This window comes from Olea europaea, chromosome 18, assembly GCF_002742605.1.
Source record: "Olea europaea var. sylvestris chromosome 18, O_europaea_v1, whole genome shotgun sequence".
Classification (NCBI taxonomy): domain Eukaryota; kingdom Viridiplantae; phylum Streptophyta; class Magnoliopsida; order Lamiales; family Oleaceae; genus Olea; species Olea europaea.
In genome coordinates, this window is record NC_036254.1 from 30,081,406 (window position 1) to 30,107,393 (window position 25,988).

The following is a 25,988-nucleotide window of genomic DNA, read 5'->3' on the forward strand; positions in this document are numbered from 1 at the left end:
AAGAGGGTGTTCCCAAATCTTTTGAACTTAATATTGTTGTAACATCACTTCAATGATAATTTTCTTCTCTCTGTAGGGTGATCTTCGAGATGCTTTATATCTCCGTCAGTATCTTGTGCGAGCTGTTCTGGCATTGGTCAATGGGAAGGTTTGTTCCAAATTATTTATAGTTTCACTGTTATTTATAAACACCGTATAGTGCAAACATATATGGATAACAAATAGATGCTGGATTATCCTTTCCTCTAATTGTTATTTTCCAATTTTTACCATTGTTTTCTCTGTGATAGATGTGAGATTGTACATGTAAAGTGCAGACACTAATTCGATTATTTTATCATTCCCATCCCTCACTGCACAGTTTTGGTCAAGCAGATGACATTTTTTCACTGTCTTTTCTACTGATCCTTTTATCTGTTCCTTTGCCTTGATTTGCTTTTCTTTTTTTGGTTCTTCCCTTGTTTCCAATTTTGGCGCTTGGGAAAGGGGGATTGGGGGGAGGGGGATGAAAGTTGCTCTAGAAACTTTGAGATTAACTCCTCCTCATGTAGGAGTGCTCGACATTGAATGAGCGGTCTGTTGTTCTAGTTCCAGCAGCGATTTATGCTCTTTCTGTTGGTTCTGCTCCTCTCTTATATGATGCCAAAGATCTTTCATTATATGTTCCTGAAGCTATGGAGGTGCGATCAAAGGTATTTCTCTTGTAGATTCACTCTTGTATCGACAAAAATATGCATCTGGTATATGTTGGTTCTTAGTGACTTAATGCTATTTGTGTTAGGCAGAGGAACAGTCGTTAGAAAGTCATTGTGAGTTTTTTGATTGCTCAGTTGAAAGTCTTGCAAGGATTCATTACGATTCATGTCCAAAGGTGCTGATGTTCTTCTTTCCTTCTTTTTGAAAGAAGTTCTTAGTTTCGTTGTTTTTTGATTTTCATCAGTTTAAATTGATAATTTTAGGTAACCCCATCAAAGTACCACGAGTTTGTACGTCTTCCTCGGCAACTAAGAGATCAGCTGCTTCATGAAGTGGAAAATTATGTTCTTGAAAATTTAAGTGAGAGAGAAATTGAAAAGATGCTTCTCCCCGAAGTCATCTACGCTTGCGCTCTCTTATCTAATTTCATGTACTGCTCGTATTCAACGAGGTAGTTTTTCGATTTTGTCCTTCACTGCTATTCTCCATTTGGTAAAAATCTGTCATTTTTCATTTCTACACCTCCATTTAAATGCTTCATCGAATTAAAATTGTATATACGATGGTCAATTGTAGTTTTGGTTGCTAGGAGATTCTTTCTCAATCACTTGATTCCAGAATTTGCTTATTTATTTTTGGCGACTTTGATCTTCTCCTCCTAGTCGCACTCACAATTTTAACGTTCGAGTTCTTCCTGGTATGTTTAAAGGACTGATGACAATATAACATGATTTGATAACATATTGTACTTGGCATCTTGGTATTACTCTCTAGGATCAATTTGCGGCATTCATAGGTTTCCAGAAAAAGTCATAATCCATTAGAGACTAATGCAGTTTATTCTATCCTTGCTGTATCCATCACGTTTTACTCGTTTTCCGTACATTCAGGATTAGAGAGGACATCTCTCCTTTCCTTTCCAAACTGGGTGAAATCTTGTTAGAGTTACTGGATCACGCTGTGTTAGTTATTCAGAAAACCTATAATGCTATCAAGTCTTCTTGTTTGGGTTCGAATTCTGTTTCCAATAACATGGACTCAATAGTGGCTTCCTTTAAATGCTTTGCTCACTCGCCGTTGCTTAGCAAATGGCAACAGAAAGATGATGCTTTTTATTGTGCAATTGTTCAATCCATTGAGAGACTTTTGAAGGCCCTGGCAAAACTATATGAAGGATGTCTTGAAAGCGGAAGGAATCTTCATTCAGACGTTGATTCTGACTTATCAGATTTGCATTCTGTTCGAGATCGTATTCCACCGAATAACAACAAAGTTATGATCGTGGATGTAGAGTTGGATGTGAATAGTGGGTCTACTGATGATGTTTTAACCATTGATGGGGATCAGACCTCTGGAACTTCCATGTCATCTGTAAATCAGAAAATGGACCTCCTGTCAATCATTTCAAGTTTTTTCTCAATTTCACCAATAGTTACATGGGAAATCTTGTTCAAACTTAAGGAGAAAGAGAGTGATCCAAAGGTATATTAACACCATATCTGTTTTCTTTCCCAAGTCCTTTTCCAATATTGCTGCATACGTATCTGTATTTACGTGATTTTATTATTCAATTATCATGTTGGAGTAGGTTTTGGAAAACTTTCTATTCATTCTCTGCCAACAGGCGCACTGGTCTTCCTACAGGCATTTATCAGATTTGGTACCCCCCTCTGGCTGAATCTTTCTTATTTAATTGAGCAAATAGGCAATCTTAGTTATTTGATTTGGAAATTGTATTCTTAGTTAATTTATTGCACTCTGCAGGTTCTGTCTATAAATGAGGTTGTGAGTACATGGGAAAACCTGAAACTCCAGTGTGCACCTATACTAGATGCCATCTGTGCTTTGTTGGAGAGCTTGTTGCACTTGGATGGAGTTGTGAAGGATAAGAACGATACTTCACCTTTAAGGAAAAGGCAATCTGAAGAGGTATGTTGCATAAAGGCACATCTTTGAAATGTGAAGCCCGACCTATGGGCTTCCATTGAGCATCTGCTAAATTGTTCAATCTGTGTACTCTCTGGCCACTATGGGATTCGAAGTTGTAAAGCGCTTTTTGTAGATAATACAAAACTATTCTTCCAAACTCTACTCAAAATTATTATCTTGCCGTAATGGTATATCTTTGAAATGTAAAGCCAAACCTTTGTGCTTCCATTGAGAATCTTCTAAACTGTTCAATCTGTATACTGTCTCTTGCCACTATGAATTCCTGCTTGTAAAGAGCTCACTGTAGACAATACAAAGCTACTCTTCCAATCTCTGCTGAAAATTATTATCTTGCCTTAGTCTTTATCTGGTGTGCCAAGGCTTGCCACTACTCTAATATGACAGCTGATTCAGCGTGTAAGTGTGAGGATGGAAAAGTTAGAGATACTACAGCCGCATGGAGCTTTTAAAACTGCAAGTCTCTGACAGCTTGCTACCGTCGACTGAGCATGCTTTTTTCCTAGCTTCTTGTACTAAAACTCCTATTTTCTCCATATATTTTCATGCTTTTGTGTGATCTCATAAATGGGGTGATCTTTGGTGCTAATATATGTGTCTGTCACAATGTAACCGTATTTAGGAAATGAATGCATTTCCAGATGTGTAAGTGACTATTTACCTCTTCTGCATCTTCTGTTTGTTTGTTAATACAGTGCAATAGAAGACTATTGCATTCTTTAACTTAGTTGCTTACCTTGCTTTCAGGGCTTGGTTTCTCTTGGAGATATAGTTAATAGAGTATTTGAGAACAGTCTTTTTGATTGGCGTGGTCGTGCTAAGCTCGTTGATTGTGTATGCAACTTCGTATCTCTCAGGCCACATATTGCTCAGGTTATCAATGTTCTTTTCTTTAACGACACTGAGAAGAATCCAAAGGAATCAATTTATCATCCTTTCCTTTTTTTCTTCCTGACTATTAATTTGTACTGAAAAATGTCATTTTTGATTCATGTTATATGTGTGAAAATCGTTAATCAGTCGATGATTGAAAAGCTGTTTATGCTGCTCCATGATCCTGATTATCGAGTTAGATTTTCCTTGGCTCAGTGGATTGGTGTCCTTTTCCAAACGTGGGATGGTCATGTTGAGCTCTTCCAAGATGTGTGGTAAGTGGCTTCAAATTCAGATTACAGATTTCCTAATCCTGCTGGAAGTTTATATCCCTTTCTAGACATGCTGATTTGATCTGTCTATTATGTACTGTTCTCTAGTCATGCCAAATATTTTACTATCTTATAGTTCATGTTGGTTGTATTATTGTTATGAGTGATCATGTGCAGGAAATTCGAATATTTGAAAAATCCTTATGCAAGAGAATTCAAAATTAAATATCCAGTTATATGGTATTTCTTAGGTATTGAAGTTGCTAGATCTCATAAAGGAATCTTTGTATCTCGAAGGAAGTAAACATTAGATCTTTTGAAAGAGAAGGTTTATTGGGTTGAAACTAAGCTGAAACTCCTATTAATATGAAATGCAAACTTCGGGCAATATTAGAAATGAGACAGTTGACAAGGAAAGAAATCAAAAGCTGGACAGGCTTATTTATGTGTCTCAAACCGGACTAGACATTGCTTTGTAGGTGTAATTAGTCTGTTTGTGCATTCTCTTTGTGAAGAGCAAATGGAGTACTGAAGGTTAAAAATCTTTCCTGATAAAACATTTGTGGTACTCTTATAACTTGGAGAAGCAAGAAGCAATTAATAATTGCTATATCTAGTGCAGAAGTAGAATAGGGGTATAGCATAAGTGATACGTGAGATGATGTGGCTAAGTTCTATATTATCAGAATTGAAGATGATTACTCATGATCCTTTGAAGCTCTATTATGATACTAGAGCAACCACCAATATTGAGCATAATTCCACCGAGCATGATAAGACTAAGCATTAATCAACCTTTTGTTCTTTCCCTGTTGTGTGAGCTTGACCGGTTTGATAGGCACTTCATCAAGGAGAGATTGAAGAATGGCTTTATGTGCTCCATTTGTATCTTTCGGGAAACATTTATTATATATTTGCTTAGGGACTATCAAACCAAGATTTTTTTTTTTTCCAACCCTTAGCAAGCAAGCTAGTAGACATCTTCTTACAAGCTTGATGGGGAGTGGTGAAGAAAATCAATGCCAGCAATGGAAATTTTGTTCGTTCTGAGATTTGATACCCCAATGTGGATTTTGTTAATTGTAAATTCGTGTAGTTACCTGTCAACCAGTTTCTTACAACAAGTGGAAAGGTCACATAGACTCGTAAAGAAGTTGAAATGTGATATTTATAAAATGTTGAACATGTGATCTCATCATCTACTAACAACCTTCTTGTCATATACTTGCTGTATGATCCTTTTTTTTTCCTTTGGGTTGTGATTTCATATTTCAGCTTGTGTTATAAGATTTTCATGTGACTTGTAGATACTTTCTAATTCTAGTGCTTCTAAAATTCCATATCAATCATTTGGAATTGCAAAACGTTCCTGTCAATTTGTTTTTGATTTACTTGCATTGGTTTCTCTTCTAAAGATACCTATTACATGCTCGTTTATTTTTCAAATTCCTTGTATCAGTTCAAATTTTGGTACTAAGTTGGTTGTCTCCTCAAGAGAGAAAGTTGTTACAGCAGCGGAAGTTTTAGCTGCTGGTCCTCAACCTCGTCCAATGATGGAAACCACCATAATAACTCTCACTCATCTTGCTCTGCTCAGTGAGAAAATTGAGTTAGAGGTACTCTTTCCAAGACCTTGTAAACAATTGATTTTATTTTATTAAGTGATAAATCTGAAATATCTATCGCGAAGGATAAATAACTGCCTGTGAATAATAATGTCCAATGGACATTGTAGTGTTGGCATCTATATCCTGATATTATGATAAATGTACTGTGGAATATGCAAATACTTGTTGATGCTCGCATATTTTTTACCTTCTGGAATGAAGAGAAAGGGAAAAGGCATCACACCCTTGCATTTGATAAAATTTTAATTCTGAAACTATCACCCCAGTTGTAACCATTTTAGATCTGTAAATATCAATGCCAAAGTGTTTTACTGAGGGAAACTCTTGTAGACCAAAAGCATGGTTAAGAATACAAACATAAAATGAGAGACCATTCATCAAATAATAATTTGCTTTTATTCTGTGAGGTATGAGATAGGTCGCTTTCAAGTTTCACCCACAACGAAATGGGTCATTGACTCATTCTGAACCTTGTGACCCTAGTATGCCCCATTTAGAGGATGTTAAGCTATACGACTTCTTCCTTAAATATCATTTCTTTTCTTTTACTTACCCTTTTATTTTGTCAGTTACTTAACTGACACATCTAAAAACTTACAGGGACTGATGCTCGTCTCTTTCTATTTTAGCAAGAAAAAAATACATTGCATTATTTCTTACTGCTTTGATGTCTAAATTTTGCAATGCAGGCTGTTTTTATGATATGTGCTATTGCTGCAATTTATCCTTGTCAAAGGTAAAAAGGAAAAAAAATTTCACCTCTTTGGTTTCGTGGAGCCTACCTGGCTTTTCTGAAATCTTGTCCCTTGCTCCAGGGAATTAGTCATTGCCTCACTTGACAGTTTATCAAGGGAACTACACTATACGAATAGGACAAAGGTGATAGGAAGATTATCTGTTGATTATTTTGATTATTGTGCAGATGATATAAAAATTTCAACTTTCACATAACTTTTATTTTGCATAATTACATTTATAGTATTTGGAGGAGCTTATGGGGCAAATTCTCTTTTGCTGGGTGGTTTGTGGTGTGAGCTTAGTTGCTCTTGTTGAGGTAAATTGTCATATATTATCTAGTTGATGCTCTTGGTATGTCACTTATATCGTTAAAGACAGCTTCCAATTCATGGGTTGTTATCCATTTTCCAGACAAGAGAACTTTTCATTTTGAACGTGGAACCAGTAACCTTCATGCAGTATTGTTGCAATTGGCTACTTCCAGCTTTGATCTTGCACGAGAATGCGTCCAGCCTAACGTGGGTTGCTAAGGTAAAAACTCTGATTGGTACTCCTCATGTCTAGATAACGCTCTAAGTTCACTTGTAATTCTGTGTTGGCTATAAATTTGTTCTGTAAATGTCCGAGAACTTACCACTAAATTGAGGCATGCGTTTCTCGTCACATGCTAAAACAATCATAGATGCGAATATTATTATGACAGTAGATATTTTTCAGCACCACTGGACATGAATTCAATGAAAACAGCAGTGGAAATAGTTGCCTTCATTTGGAAGGATGTATTCAGTGGATTTTCTTTTTGGAGCACTTAGTACTCATTTAACTCTTATATGTATTTCACGTTTTTACTTTAGGTATCTTCGATAAATATGCTTATGTATGCTTGTTCTTCTTTTTTCTTTTTCAGGTTGCTTGCCAGCCCCGTGCAGATCTGATTAGGAATCACTTTGTGCAGATTTTCTCTGTTTGTATGGCTTTGTATTGTAGCAAGAAAGCTGGGTGGGAAAAGGGATCTGAAGCTCTGGAAAGTTTAATTTTGTCCATTGCTGAAATATCTGAGCAAGAAAGAGACGAACTAATTAAGAAACAAATGGTATGATCCACAGTTATCTGCCGACAATCTTACTGTATATTTTCTCAGGGAACTTAGGTGCAAAAGTTGTAGATTTTTTAAATTGACAATGGGTGTATTTAGGTGTATTATCTAATGGAGTTATTACTCCTGCAGAAGATCATGATGGACTTTACATTTTACTAGTGGTGCTTCTAATCATTAGTTTTTGGAATGAGATAGATATAACTTCTATTCAATTTAATCTTATTTGTTTCCATGTATTATCCTTTGATTAATAAAATTATCTGATTATTTCTCAAAAAAAAATTAATCTTATTTGAACATCTTAAATCACTGGTTCTCTTTTAATTAATGAAATATAATTATAGAGTCTCATTCTAGACGATATCAAAGCTTCATTACTGTCTTTTTCTTATTCTCATATTTTTGCCCGATTCTCTCCTCCTGCTTCCATCTTTTCTGAACACTTAGCAGTTTCCATTGTATGGAATATTGTTCCTTTTAATTGTATATAAGCTGTTTGTTTAGTACTTTTTTTCCGCTTGGTTTTCTTTCATAGGAATTGCATAGAAGATGCTTGCAATTCTACGGTGGTCGTTGGTCTTCAGTTAACTAGTTTATGTTTGTCTTGATGGCATCAATCGAAAAAGTTTAACTGTTAAGATAAATTTTCTTATTTGCTTGCAGGTTTCTATAGTAAACCATACTTTCTCACTTGCTTCCAGCGCTTCAGATCCTCCACTTCCCTTCTTCTCCAAAGACACAATTGCACGTGCAATTCAAACTATTGTTGATGGATTCTTGGAGATGTGCAGTACCTTCCTTTAGATTCAACTTTTTTATTTTGCTTTTCGTTTTTATAAATTTGTATGTATTTAAATTTCTTTACTTGATTCTTGTAGAGAGGATTGTTCTAGAAGTATCAGCCTTATTGACAAGATTAACATCTTTAGACCTGACAGAGTATTTATGGTGATTTCTTGTTTCCTATATCCTTTGTAGTTTTTAGGGGAATTATTCTATTTCTTGCCACTTCATTTCTGCTCATTTTCTGAGTGGTTGTTGTGAATGCTTATTGATTTTCAATGTTTACTTCACAATTGTGCAGTTCGTAGTTGAGATGCACTACAGAATTACTGCTGCTGCGCATAATCGGCACAAAAGTAACCGTTTGGCTGGAATTGAAGTGCTTGTTGACGTGATTGGGCATAGAGCTGAAATTCCTAGTACTTTAAAGTGAGTGTGTCTATAGATCTAAGGGTTGCTTATAGCAATATGAAGGAGTTTTAACCTTGTTGGCCTTTTTCTCCCTCTTCTCTTTGCATGAGCAGGTGGTTACAGAATGTCAAAATTTAACTTTGCCCAACTCCATTTAAAGCCATTAGATCACTGTAGAATTTAAGTAACTTCATTGCTTTCTGTGCTTGTTTATGCTGTCGATCACATATATTACAGTATGCTAGAAACTAGATATGCTGCTTGTGACATCTCTGTTTCGTTAAATATATTTTTCATGAATGTGGTCTTAATTGCGACTCATTTATTTTATTCACTGATGATGGATTTTTGGTTCTTGTTCTCTGTTCTGAGAGTTCACACACATGGTTATTGTCTTCGAATCTGAACTTTCAGTTAATGCTTTGTGAGGGTAAGGATGGCTTAGCTTCAGCATATAGTCAAGTAGCCCATTTTATTTGAGTTAGAATGTTGGTTGATCAGTTCAAGGCTTTTGAAGCTATTTTAGAATTGTATTGTAGTGTGCACTTTGTATGACTCCAGCTGCCTCTTACTGGTTTTCTTCTACGTAAGGCCTACCACCAGTTTCCCAATACCTCTTTTCTTAGGAACAACAAGATGCATCCAATCGAGTCAAGAAAACCATTTGTACTTTGTATTTACTTTAAGCTGCCTTTTTCGTTGTTTTTCTGCTACTTCAGATCATAACTAGTTCCATAATACTATTATACGAATAACATCAAATTTAGTTCAAAAAATCACTAGACTTCTCAAACTGGATTTGAGTTCGGAATTTTGTTGAACGTGGTTCTCAGCGTGCCACACTGTTTAGCAGAATTTGTTTTCAGCAAAGTTAATAGATATTGTACCATTTTATTTGTTTTTGCAACTGAGACCTTTTATCATTCAATATCAAATTTAATGCTGTTATTTTCCTTGATTATTGTACACTTAAATCTCCATGATTGACTTGAATACATGTTACCTATTTGAGATTGGATTGGAAGTCATGTAGACATTTTCCAGTTGGATAATTCTCGTCTCATTCAGCCATCAACTCCCCCACCCTGTTTATGAATAGTTCGGTGTTATTTTTTTATTGGACTTTTCTAACACCTTTGTCACTTTGTGAACAGTTACATTCTCAATTTAATTGGTCAATTCATTGGTTGCTATTCTTTAATGGATCAATGTTGTTATATTATTTCCACATTGCTCAAGATCTTCAGTGATAACCCATCAGGAGAGACTACTGGAGTGCTAGGCGAACACCTTCAGGTTATGTGTCACCTAAACTCATAGTCCGTTCTTTTTGAACTTTAGGTTTTAATTTTCCACACTGACCTAGTTACTTTATTGGTCAGTTCTTGGTGTCTAAGTTGGTTTCATGTTGCATTCCTTCTGACTCTAATGGCGAGCTTTCTGTCACTGCTTCTTCTGAAGTTATATCTTTGCTCCAACGGCTTATCTTGGATACTCATTCATCTCTACACGAATACATTAAAGTATGACGATATCTCCTCGAATTTCCATCTCTCATAACTTCTGTAGAAAATTATTTTTGGTGATTTGGACGACTCACTTTGCCACAGTGACTTTTCTACTGTTTCTTGGTGTGGTATTGTTCCTGATCATTTGCCAACATATTGCTTTAGGAGCTAGAGCCATTCCCTGAAATAGACATATTTGATGAAATACAAAGGTTCCACCAGAAGATATGTCAAAACTACTCACCAAGGGTTCACTTACTAAATGTAAGGGAGTGATGTCTGCTCAGGATTACGTGGTTCATATGCTTGCAAATAAGTGATTTCTCTTCATGCTCATATCATCAGTTTTTCAATTCCACCGTATTTTTTACTTAATTAATTATATTGTTATTTTCAGCTTGTGAAGAGATCTCGCTATGTTCCACCGAGATTACTTCTCTACAGGTGCACGGTTTTTCCTTATTTTCACAAAATACATTCTGTTTTGTCGTGCAAACTAGTATTTCCAGCTTTTGAAAGAACTAAGCAAAAATAGTGCTGAGTAGGATGCAAACCCTAAATATTCGGATCCAAATCCTTATCCCCTTTTTGTACAAACCTCTCCCCATGGCAGGGATATGATCTTCTTAATACATGCTCCCAGTTTTCCCGTTGAGGAGTATCATAATTTAATAACATCTTGAAATTAGAATTCATCAAACTGAGAACTTATTTTTACTTTTCTGAAAAAAGGATTTGTCTGCCTTTTCCTATAGAGAGAGAGAGAATTAATTGCACCTAAAGAGGGCTTCTCACCAAGACGTATGGAAGTTTCTTCATTTCAGAAGCATATTATATCAAAGCAATAACATTGCAATTAATAGGTGTCACATAACAATATTTGGAGGATTCAATATACTAGTAACAGGTGTAAAATAAATAAATAAATAAATAAATAATTAATTATTTTTATTTTTAAGGATTCATAAGGGTTCATTGCTGATTTCAAATTCTTATAAAACTTCCTCAGAAGTTTGAGGATGGTAAATTCTAGGAACATTTGGATTCATTGCCATCTTTCTTCTGGAGAGGTAGTTTTGAAGGAAAAAGCTGCCTTTTATAAATTATAGGTTATGTGTTAAATTTTTCTTGATTAATTTATTCCTACATGTGCACAATATCCTTTTCTGAGTAGCTTCATATCTTGAAAGAGGTTGACATATACATTTATTCCTATCAAACAAGAAGATAACCAAACAATAAGAGAGGAACAATTAGGTGTTGAACCACCTAATCTAAAAGTCTAAATTGTTGTAGACAAAAATACTTTATTTAATTTTGTAACAGCTCAATTTTTCATAAATTGTAGTGTGTTACCAAAGATTTACTTTTCTTTACGTTAAATGCGGACCAATAAAAATTTATTTCTTTAAAATAAAATAATTGAAATATCCATAAATTTAAACTAAATACGAAAATTGTATCTTTAAAAAAACTGACATAATCAACTAACTAATTAAATAACATGTTTTTGAACGAATTAAACTAACTAGTAAATTGAAAGATAGAAAAACTTAATGTTTATTTTTTTAATCCACTTGGCAGCCTGCATCACCTTCCCGCCAAAAATCCAAATCGACTCGACTAACCTGTAAAATTATTGTAACAGTGAGTATTTAAAAATATCCAAAATGATACATTCAATTTTATTATATAACAATTAATTAAACATTTCATATTACTCTTCTTTTATGGAATATATTAGTGGCCAAGCATGACCCATCTCAGATCATCTTGAATTCTCGAGGGATTTCATAAATCTTTATAATGAACTTGAAGGTCCGTTGACAATTCATTCATATTTAATTGAATACATTCAAGCATAAGGAAACAATCCACTTGTACATAAGTATCTTACCTTGATAGATCAAATAAATCTTTGAAAGATAAAACTCGAAAATCACGTTTCAAAACTTTCGAAATTTTCCAGACATAAATGTGAAAAATTGCTTTCTGCCTCGAAAAGCACTCTCTTTTTATGAAATGTGTAAATAGATATTCTATGGTAATAATTCTCACTTCTTTGTTTGACCGTGTCTATGTATAATTATTTTGTGGTGAAATTTTCTCTGGACTTCATGGGGTATTTATAGTAAAAAAAAATATTTACAAATTGAATTTTGGTGCAATTATAGGCTACAAAAAGAGTACAATATCAATATACTAAATCTCGATCTATCAATATCTAATTATTTGACCCAAAATAAAATTGAATTCAATATCTGTTTCGCATTAATCCTCCAACTTTTCGAAATATAAAAATATAGCATATAGAACAAATAAATTTTTTCTATGAATTTTTAGAGCTTTGCAATTTTTTTTTCTTGAAAGTAGACCTTTATGTGCAGGCTTGATTCTTTTTTAATCAAAGCCCCAACATGGCGGCAATGTGCACCTTTCATTAGGGTCTTAAAATACGTAATACGTGACAATATGTATCGATGTAGTCCATTCCTACTACAATTAATAATTTCCTACTATTCCTACTACTAATATGTTTTATTTTTTTAGAAGTTTATTTTCTATTTAGTTTTCTTGTAATAGGACTTTTATATTTTATTTAATTAGGACTATATTTTCTTTATTGAGTTGAATAGGAGTTTTAATTAGATTAGAATTTTATTAGTTCTCTAGTTTCCTTATTTCAATTTCCTAATACTACTAGGAATAGGAGATAATTTGCCTATAAATATAGGAGTATTTTACACTTTAAAACAACAGTCAATTATTATTCAATATATACGTGACATGATTGTTCAAATATAGTTTTTATTTATTACGTAATTCTTATTATAAGAATTTTATCAACGCTTTCGCACCAGTATCGATCGAGTATCAAGCATTACAAGCATATATGTATTTATGCATTTTTCAATTTTTAATATTATTTTAAGTATTCTAAACTAATAAATAAAATAATGTATTTTTTGAAGTTTATACATATTATTTAAATTTTCAACTAAAAATATTGCTCCAAATTATAAATGCTATAATTACTTGGTAATCAATTTCTACAATTAGATTAGACGAATTTCTATTTTTTTTCATTTAAAAAAAAAAAAAACCCTAATCTTATATAGCTCTTTCTCGGATTCCGTTCAATCTTCTCTTCTTCGTCCAAGTCCAAGTCATCTTTCATATGATATGATGCAAAATCATCTTCACTGGGCTCCTTTATTTCAACTTTGAGAATTTTTATTACATTTTGTAGATGGTAAGATATCATTGTTAATCTCTTCATCATCATAGCCGTCAACAATCTAAGATTGTGCATTACTAGCATCACTTGCTAGTAAAGTTTCTAATTTATCGTTCATCCTCTTCTTTTCATCAACCTTGCATTAAATTGGAGATAAACTAGATTCCTCATCCTTGTGGCATCTAGCAATTCTTCTTCTTTGTGTGTACCTACGTATTAACGTAAACAAAGTTGGAAAATTCTAGTATACTAATTTAATTCATCAAGCCACTACCAAAGTAATAACTAAAATGCATCAACATAATTATTTAATTAGTTCTTACCCCTTTAAAGACGCTCCAATTTTTCTAAATGTCAAAACCCTACATACTGTTGTGTATAATTCATGATTTTGGGTAATTTGGGCTAACTTGATGTTTGTTGGGCTCAATTTGCCCTCCTTTTTTTTTTTTAATTATAAAAATAGGTTTGACTTTTCCAGGCTACTTTGGACACAATTTTTAACACAAATGCTTGCACATTTTGGTGTTCAACCGTGCATATGATGTCAACAAAATGGGTTGATCGCATTATCACACGCATATCTCGTATGGGGGCATTTCGAAAAACGCCATATGTACACATTTTAGAACTCTACTTTTCATAGATGGGTGACAGTGGCTTTTATACTATATTGACCAACCTCATCTCAAAGCTTAGTGCAATTTATTTATTTATTTTTTAATTTAAATTTGTCTTCAACATTCTGCTACCAGCCAAATTTTGTTGTCGCAACGGTGAACTGCATCGTATTTTCTGTTTTTTCTTGTGCAATAATTAACTACAGTAATCTTGTTGGTTGATCGCTCTTGCAGTCTCAAATCATTGCACAAGAATTTGTTTACAAGGGGAATGCATCCAGGAGAAAAGAATGGAGAAGATGTCTCTGAAGATGCATATTCGCATGCAGACAATGAAATTGTGACCGCAGCTTGGAATCTCGTTGAAATGTGCAGCATGGATAACACAAATGATCTTGGCGCGATGGTGTCTGATTTTGTATCCAGGGTATTGCTATTACAGTTGCCTTTATCTCAATATAACTTTCGACATCACATTTTCTTAGTTTTAATTTTATTTGCAGGTGGGTATTGGTGATCCCCATAGTGTTGTTTTCCATCGTCCTGGGGAGTCTCATATACGTGCATCTGGACTGGTTAATGCCATTAGTCCTGCAGATCCTAATTTCTGCATGGATACAGGCTTGTCAGAGGAACTTCTTCTTGTACTAATGAGGCTTTTGAAGAAATATCTGATGGATGAATCTGTTGAGATGATTGACATGACATCACAAGCTTTTCGGGTGAGTCGATACAAGTTCCTATGCGAGTAATGATATACAACACTGAACCTCGGTCATGCTATCTAATGTTTTATCTTAATGATCTATGAAGTGACATGTACATTATATGTAAGACTTCTAGAACTATTCTTTAGGCTCAAGCTATGTGAAAGTTTTCTATTATTAAAAAATATATAGATTTTCAATGCACTTGATTTCCCTAGATGATGGCGTCTAAAATTTTCAAAATGAATATAGCTTGTGATGGACAATAAAATTGCACCCATGGATTATGGATGTAAATCTAGTAATCTTGACCAACATGCAGGACTTTTGGACTAGCTATGGTGCTGCTTACTAATAATAATCATGTGTCGGATGGATTGTTGTTTCATCAAAACCCTAATGTCTGAATTTTTTTATGAATGGGGGTGTCTGTGAGATTTGAACGCAAACCTTTGTTTTCTTTGATACCATATTGAACTCTCATCATGTGAAAGCTTAAGCTATTAGAGAGTGTACAAATTATTTATTTAATTTTTGTTTTGATTACTTCAAGGAATTTTTTTCTTTATTTAGTAATATGGGCTGCTAACTAATTACACGGAGAAAAATAAATTTAACTTCAATTTAAGCTTTTTGTGTATATCATCGTTGATTTGATTGTGGTATTGGATCAGTTAACTTGTAATTCCTATTGGAATATTATATGCAGATATCTTGTAAATTTTGTTTGCAATGTCTTCTTTAAGATCTTGTTTGTGTTAAAAGTATCTCAATTAAGTGTTGTGACGTTTATGGTGACTTTGTCCTTTTATTTTTATTATTTATTTATTTATTATTATTATTATTTTTTTTTTTTTGGGTAAATTTGATATATGTTATTAAATCAAAATGTTTTTGTATTATTTTTTCATCTACTCAGGGTATACTTTCAACGGAAAAGGGTCAACGAGCTTTACTCTCATTGGATTCCTGTGAGAAGTCTCTTATTGAGGTGTATACTTCTCTAAATCTTTTGTCTTTGACATCATGTTATGTAGCTATAAATTTACTGGGAGTTCTATAAATAAACAAGAGATACCCAGAAAAATGTGAGCCATGCAAGTTTATTAACGAGTTTAGATGTCTGAGTGCTTGCATCCTTTGTGAAAAGAAGAGAAATCAACTTGTTTTTGTCAATTGTGTGTTCAAGAAAGATCATACTTTGGATAAATTTAGCTGTATCAGTGATACATATTATTTCTGCTACTCTGTTCCTTCCTCATTCATGGACCATAGGGACAAGAATGAACTGTGCCTTATCATACAATAAATTCAGAGTCGAATCCTTTTTCTGTACCCGCTCTGTTCATTAAATTTAAAGCAACTAGATCCTTAACAACTATAACAACCAATTCGTGTAGCATATCACAGTTGCTAAAAATTGTGCCTAAGTGCTCAATTGTCAGGTTTAATGAAGTGCAGAGAAGGCGCGTTATTGAGTTTTTGGTCCTTTTTGAGTCCATTTTCATCCCAATTCACTAGTTCTACTGTTGTTATATTAAGTTTTGGCTGCTAAATTTGCATTAGTTGCTGAAATAAATTGAGAAATCTTAGCTCAGGGTCTAGGGCTATTTCTGAATATCTATGCTCTTGCATTTGAAGTATGAAACAACAAATGGATGTAGGAATTCTTGTGGATTGTGTTATTCCTAATACTTGCATATTTAACAAATTTTCCCATCAACACTCCCTAAAACATATATATCACCTGTTACCCACTTGTTACGACTAGAACTAACCTTTGCAGCTCCCAACGCTTTGGTATATACATACACTGATTTCCAATAGTAATACGCAAATTGTACGGTGCAAAAGTTTATTTTACTAAGTGACAATCAATTTCAATATGATGTGTTTTTCTCTTGAAACTTTGGATATAAATGCTGTTGAGATTGCTATCTTTAGAATAAGATGGTGAAATGACTTATCTCTTATTGATTATAGAGAATGCTGAATATATACAAATACAGGAAGAGAAATCACAGGCTGATTCACATTCCTTGATTCTAGCCACTAATTTAGGAAAATAATATGTCTAATATGTCTAACCAAATCAGAGAAAAATAGGAAACTACTACAGCTAAATATAATTACATAAATACATGACACGTGGAAATCAATTCTAGATCATTCGGATATGCCCTACAGAATTAACTCTGTTAATTCTACACTCCCTCTCAAGTTGGGCAATAGATATTGATCATTCCCAGCTTGGAAACTAGGTCGTCGAAGTTGATTCTTGGAAGGGCCTTTGTAAGTATATCTGCAATCTGAAGATGTGTAGAAGTATAGATCATCTTGATGATTCCTTATTCTATTTTCTCCTTGATAAAATGTCTGTCAATTTTCACGTGCTTTGTTCTGTCATGATGAACTGGATTTTTAGCTATGCTGATGGCAGCTAGATTATCACAATACATTTTAATGGGGTCATCACATGAGATTTTTAGTTCACCTAGGAGTCTTTTTAGCCATATCACTTTGCATATGCTAAGTGCCATAGCCCGAAAGTCAGCTTCCGCACTACTTCTAGCTACTACAGATTGTTTCTTACTTCGTCAAGTGACTAAATTTCCCCATACATAGGTGCAGTAACCAGAAGTGGATTGACGATCAGTTATGGAGCCTGCCCAATCTACATCCGAGTAGACTTCACTGCTCTTATTGTTCCCCTTTTTAAAGAATAGTACTTTGCCTAGTGTCGTTTTCAAATATCTGAGTATTTGATATGCAGCTTCCATATGTTCCTCGGTTGGATTATTCATGAATTGGCTAACAACACTCATGGAGAATCCGATGTCAGGTCTACTGTGAGATAAATAAGTCAGTCTTCCCACTAGTCGTTGATATCTTCCTTTGTCGACTGGAGCATTACCTTCTTTCATCCCAATCTTACGTGTTGAGTCCATTGGAGTATTCGTCGGTTTACATCCAAGCATACCTGTCTCCGTAAGCAGGTCAAGGGTGTATTTCCTTTTGGAAATAGTTATTCCCTTGCTTGAGCGGGCCATTTCCATGCCGAGAAAATATTTTAGATTTCCTAGATCCTTAATCTCAAATTCTGATGCAATAATAGACTTTAATTGGCTCATCTCGTCATGATTGTTTCCTGTGACAATGATGTCATCCACAAATACAATGAGGAGAGTTAGTTTCCCATCAGGCGAATGTTTGGTAAAGAGAGTATGGTAAGATTGTCCCAGTGAGTAACCATATTTCTTCACAACCCTTGTGAACCGTTCAAACCCTGCTCTTGGTGATTGTTTTAGTCCATACAATGATTTATTCAATTTATAAACCGGGCTGGAATTTTCTTTCCTTTCAAACCCTGGTGGAATCTCCATATAAACTTCTTCTAGGTCCCCATTAGGAAGGCATTCTTGATGTTTAGTTGGTGAAGTGGCCAATCTAAGTTTGAGGCCAAAGATAAGAGGGACTCATTGTATTTCGTTTAGCAACAGGGGCAAATGTCTCTTGATAATCAATTCCATATGTTTGAGTGTAGCCTTTTGCTACTAACTTGGCCTTATACCTGTTTAAGCCTCCATCTGCATTGTATTTTACGTTGAAGATCCATTTACAACCGACTAGTCTTTTTCCTTTTGGAAGTTGTGAGAACCTACGTGCCATTTTTGTTGAGAGCTCGCAGTTCTTCATTTATGGCCTCTTTCCATTTTTGACATTTCATAGCCCCCTGAACACTGTTTGGAGTCTTTATAAGTGACAGATTAGAAATAAAGGCACGATATACAGTAGAAAGATTGTTGTATGACACAAAATTAGATATAGGGTGTTGAGTACAAGACTTGACTCCTTTTCTTTGGGTAACGGGATCCTCAAGATCATTTTATGATTAGGAAATAGGATCAGATGGATTTTCGATGTTACCTGAATCCACAGGGTCAGAACTTGGATTAGATGTTTGGCCATGCTCGAGAAGAATCTGATTCTCTCTCTCTTTGTCAGTTTTTGACCTTCTGGAGTAAACTTGGAGTTCTTTGCCTTTTCCACGTGTACTTAGAGTTGGGGATTTGATGACAGGTTCTACAGGTTCGATCGTTGACTAAGGAGGAATGAGCAAGGTTGAATCGGGTGATATGGATGTAATTGGCTCAGGTTGTATTGCCGTAGCTAGGATAGGTTCTAGTTGCCAAAACTGATATTCTTCTCCTCTTCCAATGCCAAAATTCTTCCACTGAATATGAGTTTTGGGGTAGAAAATTGTTTTTCGAAGAATGTTACATCCATAGTGGTATATAACTTTTTCGTTTCTGGAGAATAACATTTATACCCTTTTTGAGTAGGAGAATGCCCAAGAAATACACATTTAATGGCCTTTGGATCGAGTTTACTGCGAAGATGTGGTGGAACATGAACAAAAGCTGAGCACCCAAAGACCTTTAGTGGTAACTTAGAGATGAGCTGTGTGGATGGGTATGCTTTGTGAGAATTTGGCTCGGAGTGTAGAACCGGAGAACACGAGAGGGCATTCGATTAATCAAATATGCAGCGGTAAGGACAGCATTTCCCCAGAAACGCTTTGGAAGATTAGATGTGAACATAAGAGCACGGGCAACTTGTAGAAGGTGACGATTTTTACATTTAGCTCTTCCATTTTGCTGTGGGGTATCAATGTATGAGCTTTGATGGATTATGCCCTTCTCGGTAAGAAAAGTACCAAGGATGGAGTTGAAGTACTCTTTAGCATTGTCAGTTCTCAGAATTTGAATATTGACTTGGAACTGATTTTTAATCATTGAGTGAAATTTCTTGAAAATTGGACCTGCCTCATATTTTTCTTTCATAAAAAATACCCAAGTGACTCTACTATGATCATCAACAAAAGTGATAAACCATCGTGCTCCCGATATATTTTTAACTCAAGAAGGACCCCAAATGTCACTGTGTACAATTGAAAATGGATGTGAAGGTTGATATTTGTGTGTAGGAAATGACTTCTTGCGTGCTTAGCAAATTGGCAGATTTCACATTGGAATAAACTCAGATTTTTATTAATAAATAGTGATGGAAACAATTTTGACAGGTACATAAAATTAGGATGACCTAATCTGAAGTGCCACAGCATGATTGCACTATTATTATCATGGGATGAAACATAAACAGACATAGAATCCTTATTGGACTGACTCACTAAGGTTGGTGTAGTAGTGCAATGAGCTGTTAAAGTTTGAACTCCAGGAGAATCGCATGACTTGAAGAGATAGAGGCCTGCACACTCCTCAGCATTGTCAATCATCCTCCCCGAGTCCTGTTCCTTAAATCTGCAATGAGTAGGGGAGAATTTAGCAATACGATTAAGATCTTTTGTGAGTTTGCTTATTGATAATAGGTTGCAAGATAGCTTTGGAACCAGTAGGACAGAACTAAGAACAATATGTTTAGAGATAATAATGGTTCTAATTTTGGAAACCGTGAATAAGGAACCATCCGCAATGTGCACTGCATGATTTCCAGAACATGGTAAATAAGAGTGGAATAAAGTGGCATCACCAGTCATATGATCGGAGGCACCCGAGTCAATTATCTAAGGGCCGTTTTTCTCAACTTTGCTGTTAAGAGTGCTTGAGAATGTACCCTTCTGGGCTATGGAACCAGATCTGATGACATTAGAACTCATTTGTGTTTGGTTGAACATTTTCAGAAGGAGATCAAGTTGTTCTTTGTTGAATATTGTGGATTCAGCTGTAGCAGAGAAACCACAACTTTTACGGTCAGAATTCAACCTAGTTAGTTTCCAATCGACGAGTTTACCTTGAAGTTTCTAGCACTTTCCTCGAAGATGTCCAGGTTGACGACAGTAATCACACCATGGTCTTCCTTTGTGAGGGCGATTGTCACTTCCCTGATTGTTGTCTCCATGAGCGGTAAGGCCAGAACTTTCAGTTGGGGTTGTGATCCATTGAGTTCCCATCATGACCTTTCTCCTACTTTCTTCTCTTTTGACCTCTGAGAATGATTCACGGAGAGAGGGCAGAGGTTTAGTTCCCAAAATTCTTCCTCTTACTTCATCAAGATCTTTGTTTAGGCCAAGTAAGAACTTAAAAATTCTTTCTTTCTCCACAATAGTGCTGTATTTCTTTCCATCTTGAGGACACTCCCACGAGATATCTTCGAACATGTTAAGTTGTTGCCAGTATCAAGTGAGAAGATTAAAGTAATAAGTCACGGAGTTATCACCTTGTCGAAGATCATAGAGAGTTACTTTAATTTCAAAAAGTTCAGAGGTGTTTTCATTGTCCGAATAGGTTTCTTTCACACTATCCTAGATTTCTTTTGCAGTTGAATAGGACATGAAGTTTTGGCCAATCTCGACATCCATCGTGTTGATTAGCCAGGACATGACCATGTAATTTTCAGACTTCCACCTTCTGAATTTGGGATCCGTCATGGATGGTGGCTTTGCAGTTCCTGTGAGATAGTCATCTTTCCCTTTGCCGATGATATACCTCATGGTTGATTGAGACCACTAGAGATAGTTCTGTCCATTGAGTTTATCCCCAGTAATGGGAATGATGGAATGTTCAGAATTTCCATGAGGGGTAGAGATGATGTCCTCTACAACAGAGGTTACATCAGATGAAGATTCTTTTCCGGAGGCCATCTCAAATTTAGGGTTTCAGATGGGTAGCTCTGATGCCATTTAGAATAAGATGGTGAAATGACTTATCTCTTATTAATTACAGAGAATGCTGAATATATACAAGTACAGGAAGAGAAATCACAGGCCGATTCACATTTCTTGATTCTAGCCACTAATTTAGGAAAATAATATGTCTAACATGTCTAACCAAATCAGAGAAAAATAGGAAACTACTACAGCTAAATATAATTACATAAATACATATGACACATGTGGAAATCAATTCCAAATCATTCGGATCTGCCCTACAGAATTAACTCTTTTAATTCTACACTGTCATTTCAGATGCTAGATTCATAGGATGGGGATATCTAAATCCAAGTTCTTGAAACATATTTTCCAACCATATAAATTCACATGTAATCTTGCAACATATACACATCAACTATTGTTGAACCTGCCTTATTATATATATTACGTGGGAGAGTGCTGTTTTGGTGTTCTGTCACTCATCTCTCTGTCTTCTTGGCATGTTTACTTTGACTTTACCTGTCTTCCTCAAGCTTTTTGCAACCAGTAATTCATACTTAATCCCTAAAGATGGAAAAGCTATTATATGAAGTCATTCGGTTTTGAGGCTCATATGTGTTTCTCATATGATTTATAAATTTTATGTGAGAGTTTACTTGAAAGCATTATTTCTTGTTCTGATGCTGCCACTGTTATGTTAATGGCAAAATAGGGTTTGAGTAAGTTCTACACTTGAGTAAATGATTATTGGCCAATAGACAGAATATTTTGATGGACTAAAAGATTATCAATCAATGCTTTTTTCTATCATATAAATCCCAGAAAAATTGATTGCGAACCAGGGGTAACTGATACATATGCACCTTCCTATTTAATTTGATGAAATTGTTGAGACCTGCTTGTTTATTTTAAGCACACCAAAATATTATATCATTGACGGCATTTGTAAATACTCTGGTGATTTATGTATTTATAATGGTGCTTTAATGTATGTCTGTAGGTCCACTCCAAGGGAGTGAATATGGAGCTAGTACAGAAATTCATTGCAACTCTACAAAGAAAGTACAATGGTAAATTTTCAATTTGAAGCATACATGCTTACATTTTCAAGTACGTGAGGGAGCCTGTCTCTTTTTGTCTCATTAGTTAATTATTTAAGAAGTATATTTAGTGCTACTTTCACCTTATATACTTATCAGTAGTTTTTTTGTTCCACTGCAAGCACTTTATGCTAATGCGTATCGGTAAATTTAACTTGAAACTATAATAAAAGTTTGATGGTCAACGAAATCGTAGAAGAATCAACAGTTGAATAGAACATGACTGAAAACACAATGATGCAAAGTTGTAACACCTAAATTTTTCATAAATCCTAAAGTATTATTAATGATTTATTTTTCTTCACATCAAATGCGGAACAATAAAACTTTATTTCTTTAAAATAAAATAACTGGAATATCAATAAAATTAAACCAAAACATGGAAATTTTATCTCAAAGAAAATTGGCATAATCACCTAACGAATTAATTAACACGTCCTTGAACAAATTAAACTAACTAATAAATTGAAAGGCAGAAAAACTTAATGTTTATTTTTCTATCAATCCACTTGGTAGCGTGCATCACCATCCTGCCACAAATTAAATTGACCCGAACTAACTTGTAAAATCATTGTAAAAGTGAGTTTAAAAACAACCTATTAGATGTGCAACTTCCATACTAAATTATATAACAATCAATTTAAACACTTCATACCTCTCCTCTTATTGGAATATGCTAGTGACTAAGCGAAACACTCATCTTAGGTCATCTTGAATTTTCTATGGAAATCATCTCTCTTTATAAAGAGCTCGAAGGTTCATTGGCAATTCATGCATATTTAATTTAATACATAAAATCATAGATGAACAAACCACTTGTATATAAGTATCTCTCCTTGATAGATTTAAAAGGTTGTAAAGGAATGTAAAATGATGTGAAAACCCTTTTCTTATGTTTCTGTCTCTTTCTACCTTGACTTTCTTTGGCTGTGTCAGTATAAATATTCCGTGATGAAAGTTTCTCTTGACTTCATGGGGGTATTTATAGTGAAAATAAATATTTGCAAATTGAATTTTAGTGCAATAACAATAAAAAAGCCGTGTACCACCTGAAATTGGATAATAATGGGTTCAAATGGTAGAGTAAGTAGTATACTCGACTATTGGTTTCTTGGTGAACTACACACCGTGCAGTAAAAGTAAGCGAAATTTGAACAAATACTAATCATCCCATTGAAATAGGGCATGTGGCCGACTTGGACTTAGTTTCAAAAAGTTAAAAGAGGAAAAAAGTTTTTACTTGATTAATATTCCAAGTCCCTACCAACTCTATTAAACTTTTATTCTTTTAATTGGACTTAACTTGATGTAGTCTAATGCATAACATTTTTTTCGAGTCGAAGACTTCTAATTGATTATGAGCTACAAAAAGAGTCCAATATTAGAATACCTATCTTCCTTCTATCAATATCCAATTATTTGGCCCAAAATAAGAATTTAAAACCTATTTCACTTTAGTCCCTCAACTATCAAAAATAAAAATAAAATAAAAAATCTAGACTAAATAATTATATTCTAAATTTTTTTTAAATAAGAACTAACATCTGATCTGACCTCGAGAACCTGTAAATGAATCCCTTCAGAGTTTCTGCCATCTAATGATTTGACTATTTCTTATAGTTGAGCGAGGGCCCTAGTTTTAAATTTGAATGCTCTAGATGAATGATAGGGACCCATGTAAGGAATACAATGGTATGCATTTGCAAAGATATGTATTATTGTATGCGATGAGCCAAATCCAACACCGTCAAACGCGTCTAAATTCACCAAGATAATAATAATGTCTTCTGGTGCTGACTATTACTTAGATGCTACCCAAATAAATAGATGAAATCACGATTTCCAGGTTGAAGGATCTAGTTGTGCAGCTGCATGAGTAGCTCTTTAAAGTGGTTGATTAGCCGGTGTAACAGTCTAATTTCATTAAATTTCGGTTCTCATTTAATTCTTATCAAGAACATAATTTGCAGATCATTCTAAGCTTATGAAAGGGGAAAGGTATAGCAGCAACAAGGTTCATGCATATACCTAGGCTTGTACTTATTGAAGTTTCTAGTTAATACCCATGAGCTTGAGAATAAAATAGAAATTTTCTTTGTTAGTTTTTATCACTCAAAATTATCTGGTTTGTTAATTAATTCATGACACTTTCTTTCCATTATTGTTAGCTGAAGCAATTTCCATCGACAACCATAGTGTGTGGACTTCTGAAAAAACTTTTGACTCGTGGATATGTCCACTTGTGCATGCCCTCATGGGTTATTGTAACGATCTTATTCTAAGGTTATCCATTCTTCTCCTAAAGACTCCGTAACTTTTATTACTTATTGGCTTTATTCATTAATATATGTTGATTTCAATTCGCGTTTCAGATTATGTCAAGATATTGTGCTAGTGAAATCTGAAGTTGCAGAACTTCTGTTTTGCAATGTCATTGTTAATCTTGCTGGGAGGACGGATTTGGATGTTGATATATGTAGACTAATCTCTTTGAAGGTTACTTCTGGATTTTCTGTAAATTACTAAGTGCAATAACACTATATTTAGTAGTCAATTACATTGGTCCACCAATCCATTTATATCCAGTATTCTCTCACTACACACACACACACACTCTGGGGAACTGTTCACTTTCCTACCTGTTTTAAAAGTAAATTGTTGTTTAAAAGCTTGTTTGGGAGGTGTTTATAAATATTTGAAATTATAAATAAATAGAAATTAGTGGTGCATAAGTGGTACTACTTGTGATTCCCACGAAATGTATGGATAAGAAATGGTTTGACCATTTATGAACTACTATTACTAGTACTATTACTATTATTATTATGATCTTTTGTTATTAGTGTTTTTCTTGTGTTCCTTTAAGCATTTTTGCAAAGGGATGGAGGGCAGCAAGTGAAGATAATTTATTACGTTTGATGAATATAAAATCATGGGCCTTTGTTACCTTGTTACTTACAAGGATAAATGGATAGTCTTGGTCTCGCTAAAGTTGTTGGCGGAATCTAGGGATTTCCTTTGCCCATTTTCTGGTACAATTGGTCTTCTCTGCCTTTGTCTTTTGCATATTAGGAATCATTCTAGTTAATTTTTGAACATAAACAATTGAATTAAACTTTGTTATTGGAGCTTTCACCATAAAGGGGGTAATTGTAATAGCCAAGGCTTAACCTAGTAGGTTAGGAATTGTTTTAGTGGCCAGTAATGTTTTTGCATGCTACTTTTGGGAAGTTTGTTTTGCAACATTGCAATTTCTTAAGCACGTTGAGCTAGTCGGCTCATGCATTATTCATATAATCAATGTTCCAGCAAGTTTACATGATTATAATTTAATAGGAATACTCGTATAGTCCGAAGGCCTTCGAATAACTTGTCAATAAACTTAACGATGGTGTATAAACACCCTGTTACCCACTATATGAAGGAATCCTTGGTTATCTGGTATCTCTTGGAGTCAAGATTAAACCATCCCTAACATTCCAACAAAGTGGCAACTGACATCATGAAAAACTAGAATTTCTTGATTTAATTTTTTGGGTCAGTAATTTCACATTAAAACTACAAATTATGGATGGCCCAAATTACACACTTTACAAAATAATTTTTTAATGTCTACAAAAGTGAATAACTTCCCTGCTCATTGCATGGCTTCATCTCCTTGCTGATGGAGTGGGAATATTTTTCCATACCTCTTAAAG

The 25,988-nt window shown here is 34.5% G+C and overlaps 1 protein-coding gene across 7 annotated transcripts in view; it reads left to right on the forward strand.

The window, feature by feature from the left end:
• Positions 1-25,988, forward strand: part of LOC111368111 (serine/threonine-protein kinase ATM) — a 75,489-nt gene that overhangs the window by 14,297 nt on the left and 35,204 nt on the right. For all 7 annotated transcript variants that reach the window (XR_002697952.1, XM_022989326.1, XM_022989324.1 and 4 more), the window contains 28 exons: positions 77-148; positions 552-692; positions 782-871; positions 960-1,147; positions 1,587-2,178; positions 2,285-2,356; positions 2,461-2,625; positions 3,391-3,516; positions 3,664-3,791; positions 5,248-5,404; positions 6,106-6,152; positions 6,232-6,295; positions 6,396-6,470; positions 6,566-6,685; positions 7,062-7,247; positions 7,917-8,038; positions 8,132-8,201; positions 8,338-8,465; positions 9,602-9,743; positions 9,830-9,970; positions 10,121-10,219; positions 10,353-10,399; positions 14,048-14,240; positions 14,317-14,535; positions 15,440-15,511; positions 22,191-22,260; positions 24,459-24,573; positions 24,663-24,786. Coding sequence is in view for 6 of the 7 variants with exons in the window: in XM_022989326.1 (XP_022845094.1) it covers positions 77-148; positions 552-692; positions 782-871; positions 960-1,147; positions 1,587-2,178; positions 2,285-2,356; positions 2,461-2,625; positions 3,391-3,516; positions 3,664-3,791; positions 5,248-5,404; positions 6,106-6,152; positions 6,232-6,295; positions 6,396-6,470; positions 6,566-6,685; positions 7,062-7,247; positions 7,917-8,038; positions 8,132-8,201; positions 8,338-8,465; positions 9,602-9,743; positions 9,830-9,970; positions 10,121-10,219; positions 10,353-10,399; positions 14,048-14,240; positions 14,317-14,535; positions 15,440-15,511; positions 22,191-22,260; positions 24,459-24,573; positions 24,663-24,786 (3,765 nt within the window). In the remaining variant the exon portion in view is untranslated. The remainder of the gene's footprint in view (positions 1-76; positions 149-551; positions 693-781; positions 872-959; positions 1,148-1,586; positions 2,179-2,284; positions 2,357-2,460; positions 2,626-3,390; positions 3,517-3,663; positions 3,792-5,247; positions 5,405-6,105; positions 6,153-6,231; positions 6,296-6,395; positions 6,471-6,565; positions 6,686-7,061; positions 7,248-7,916; positions 8,039-8,131; positions 8,202-8,337; positions 8,466-9,601; positions 9,744-9,829; positions 9,971-10,120; positions 10,220-10,352; positions 10,400-14,047; positions 14,241-14,316; positions 14,536-15,439; positions 15,512-22,190; positions 22,261-24,458; positions 24,574-24,662; positions 24,787-25,988) is intronic.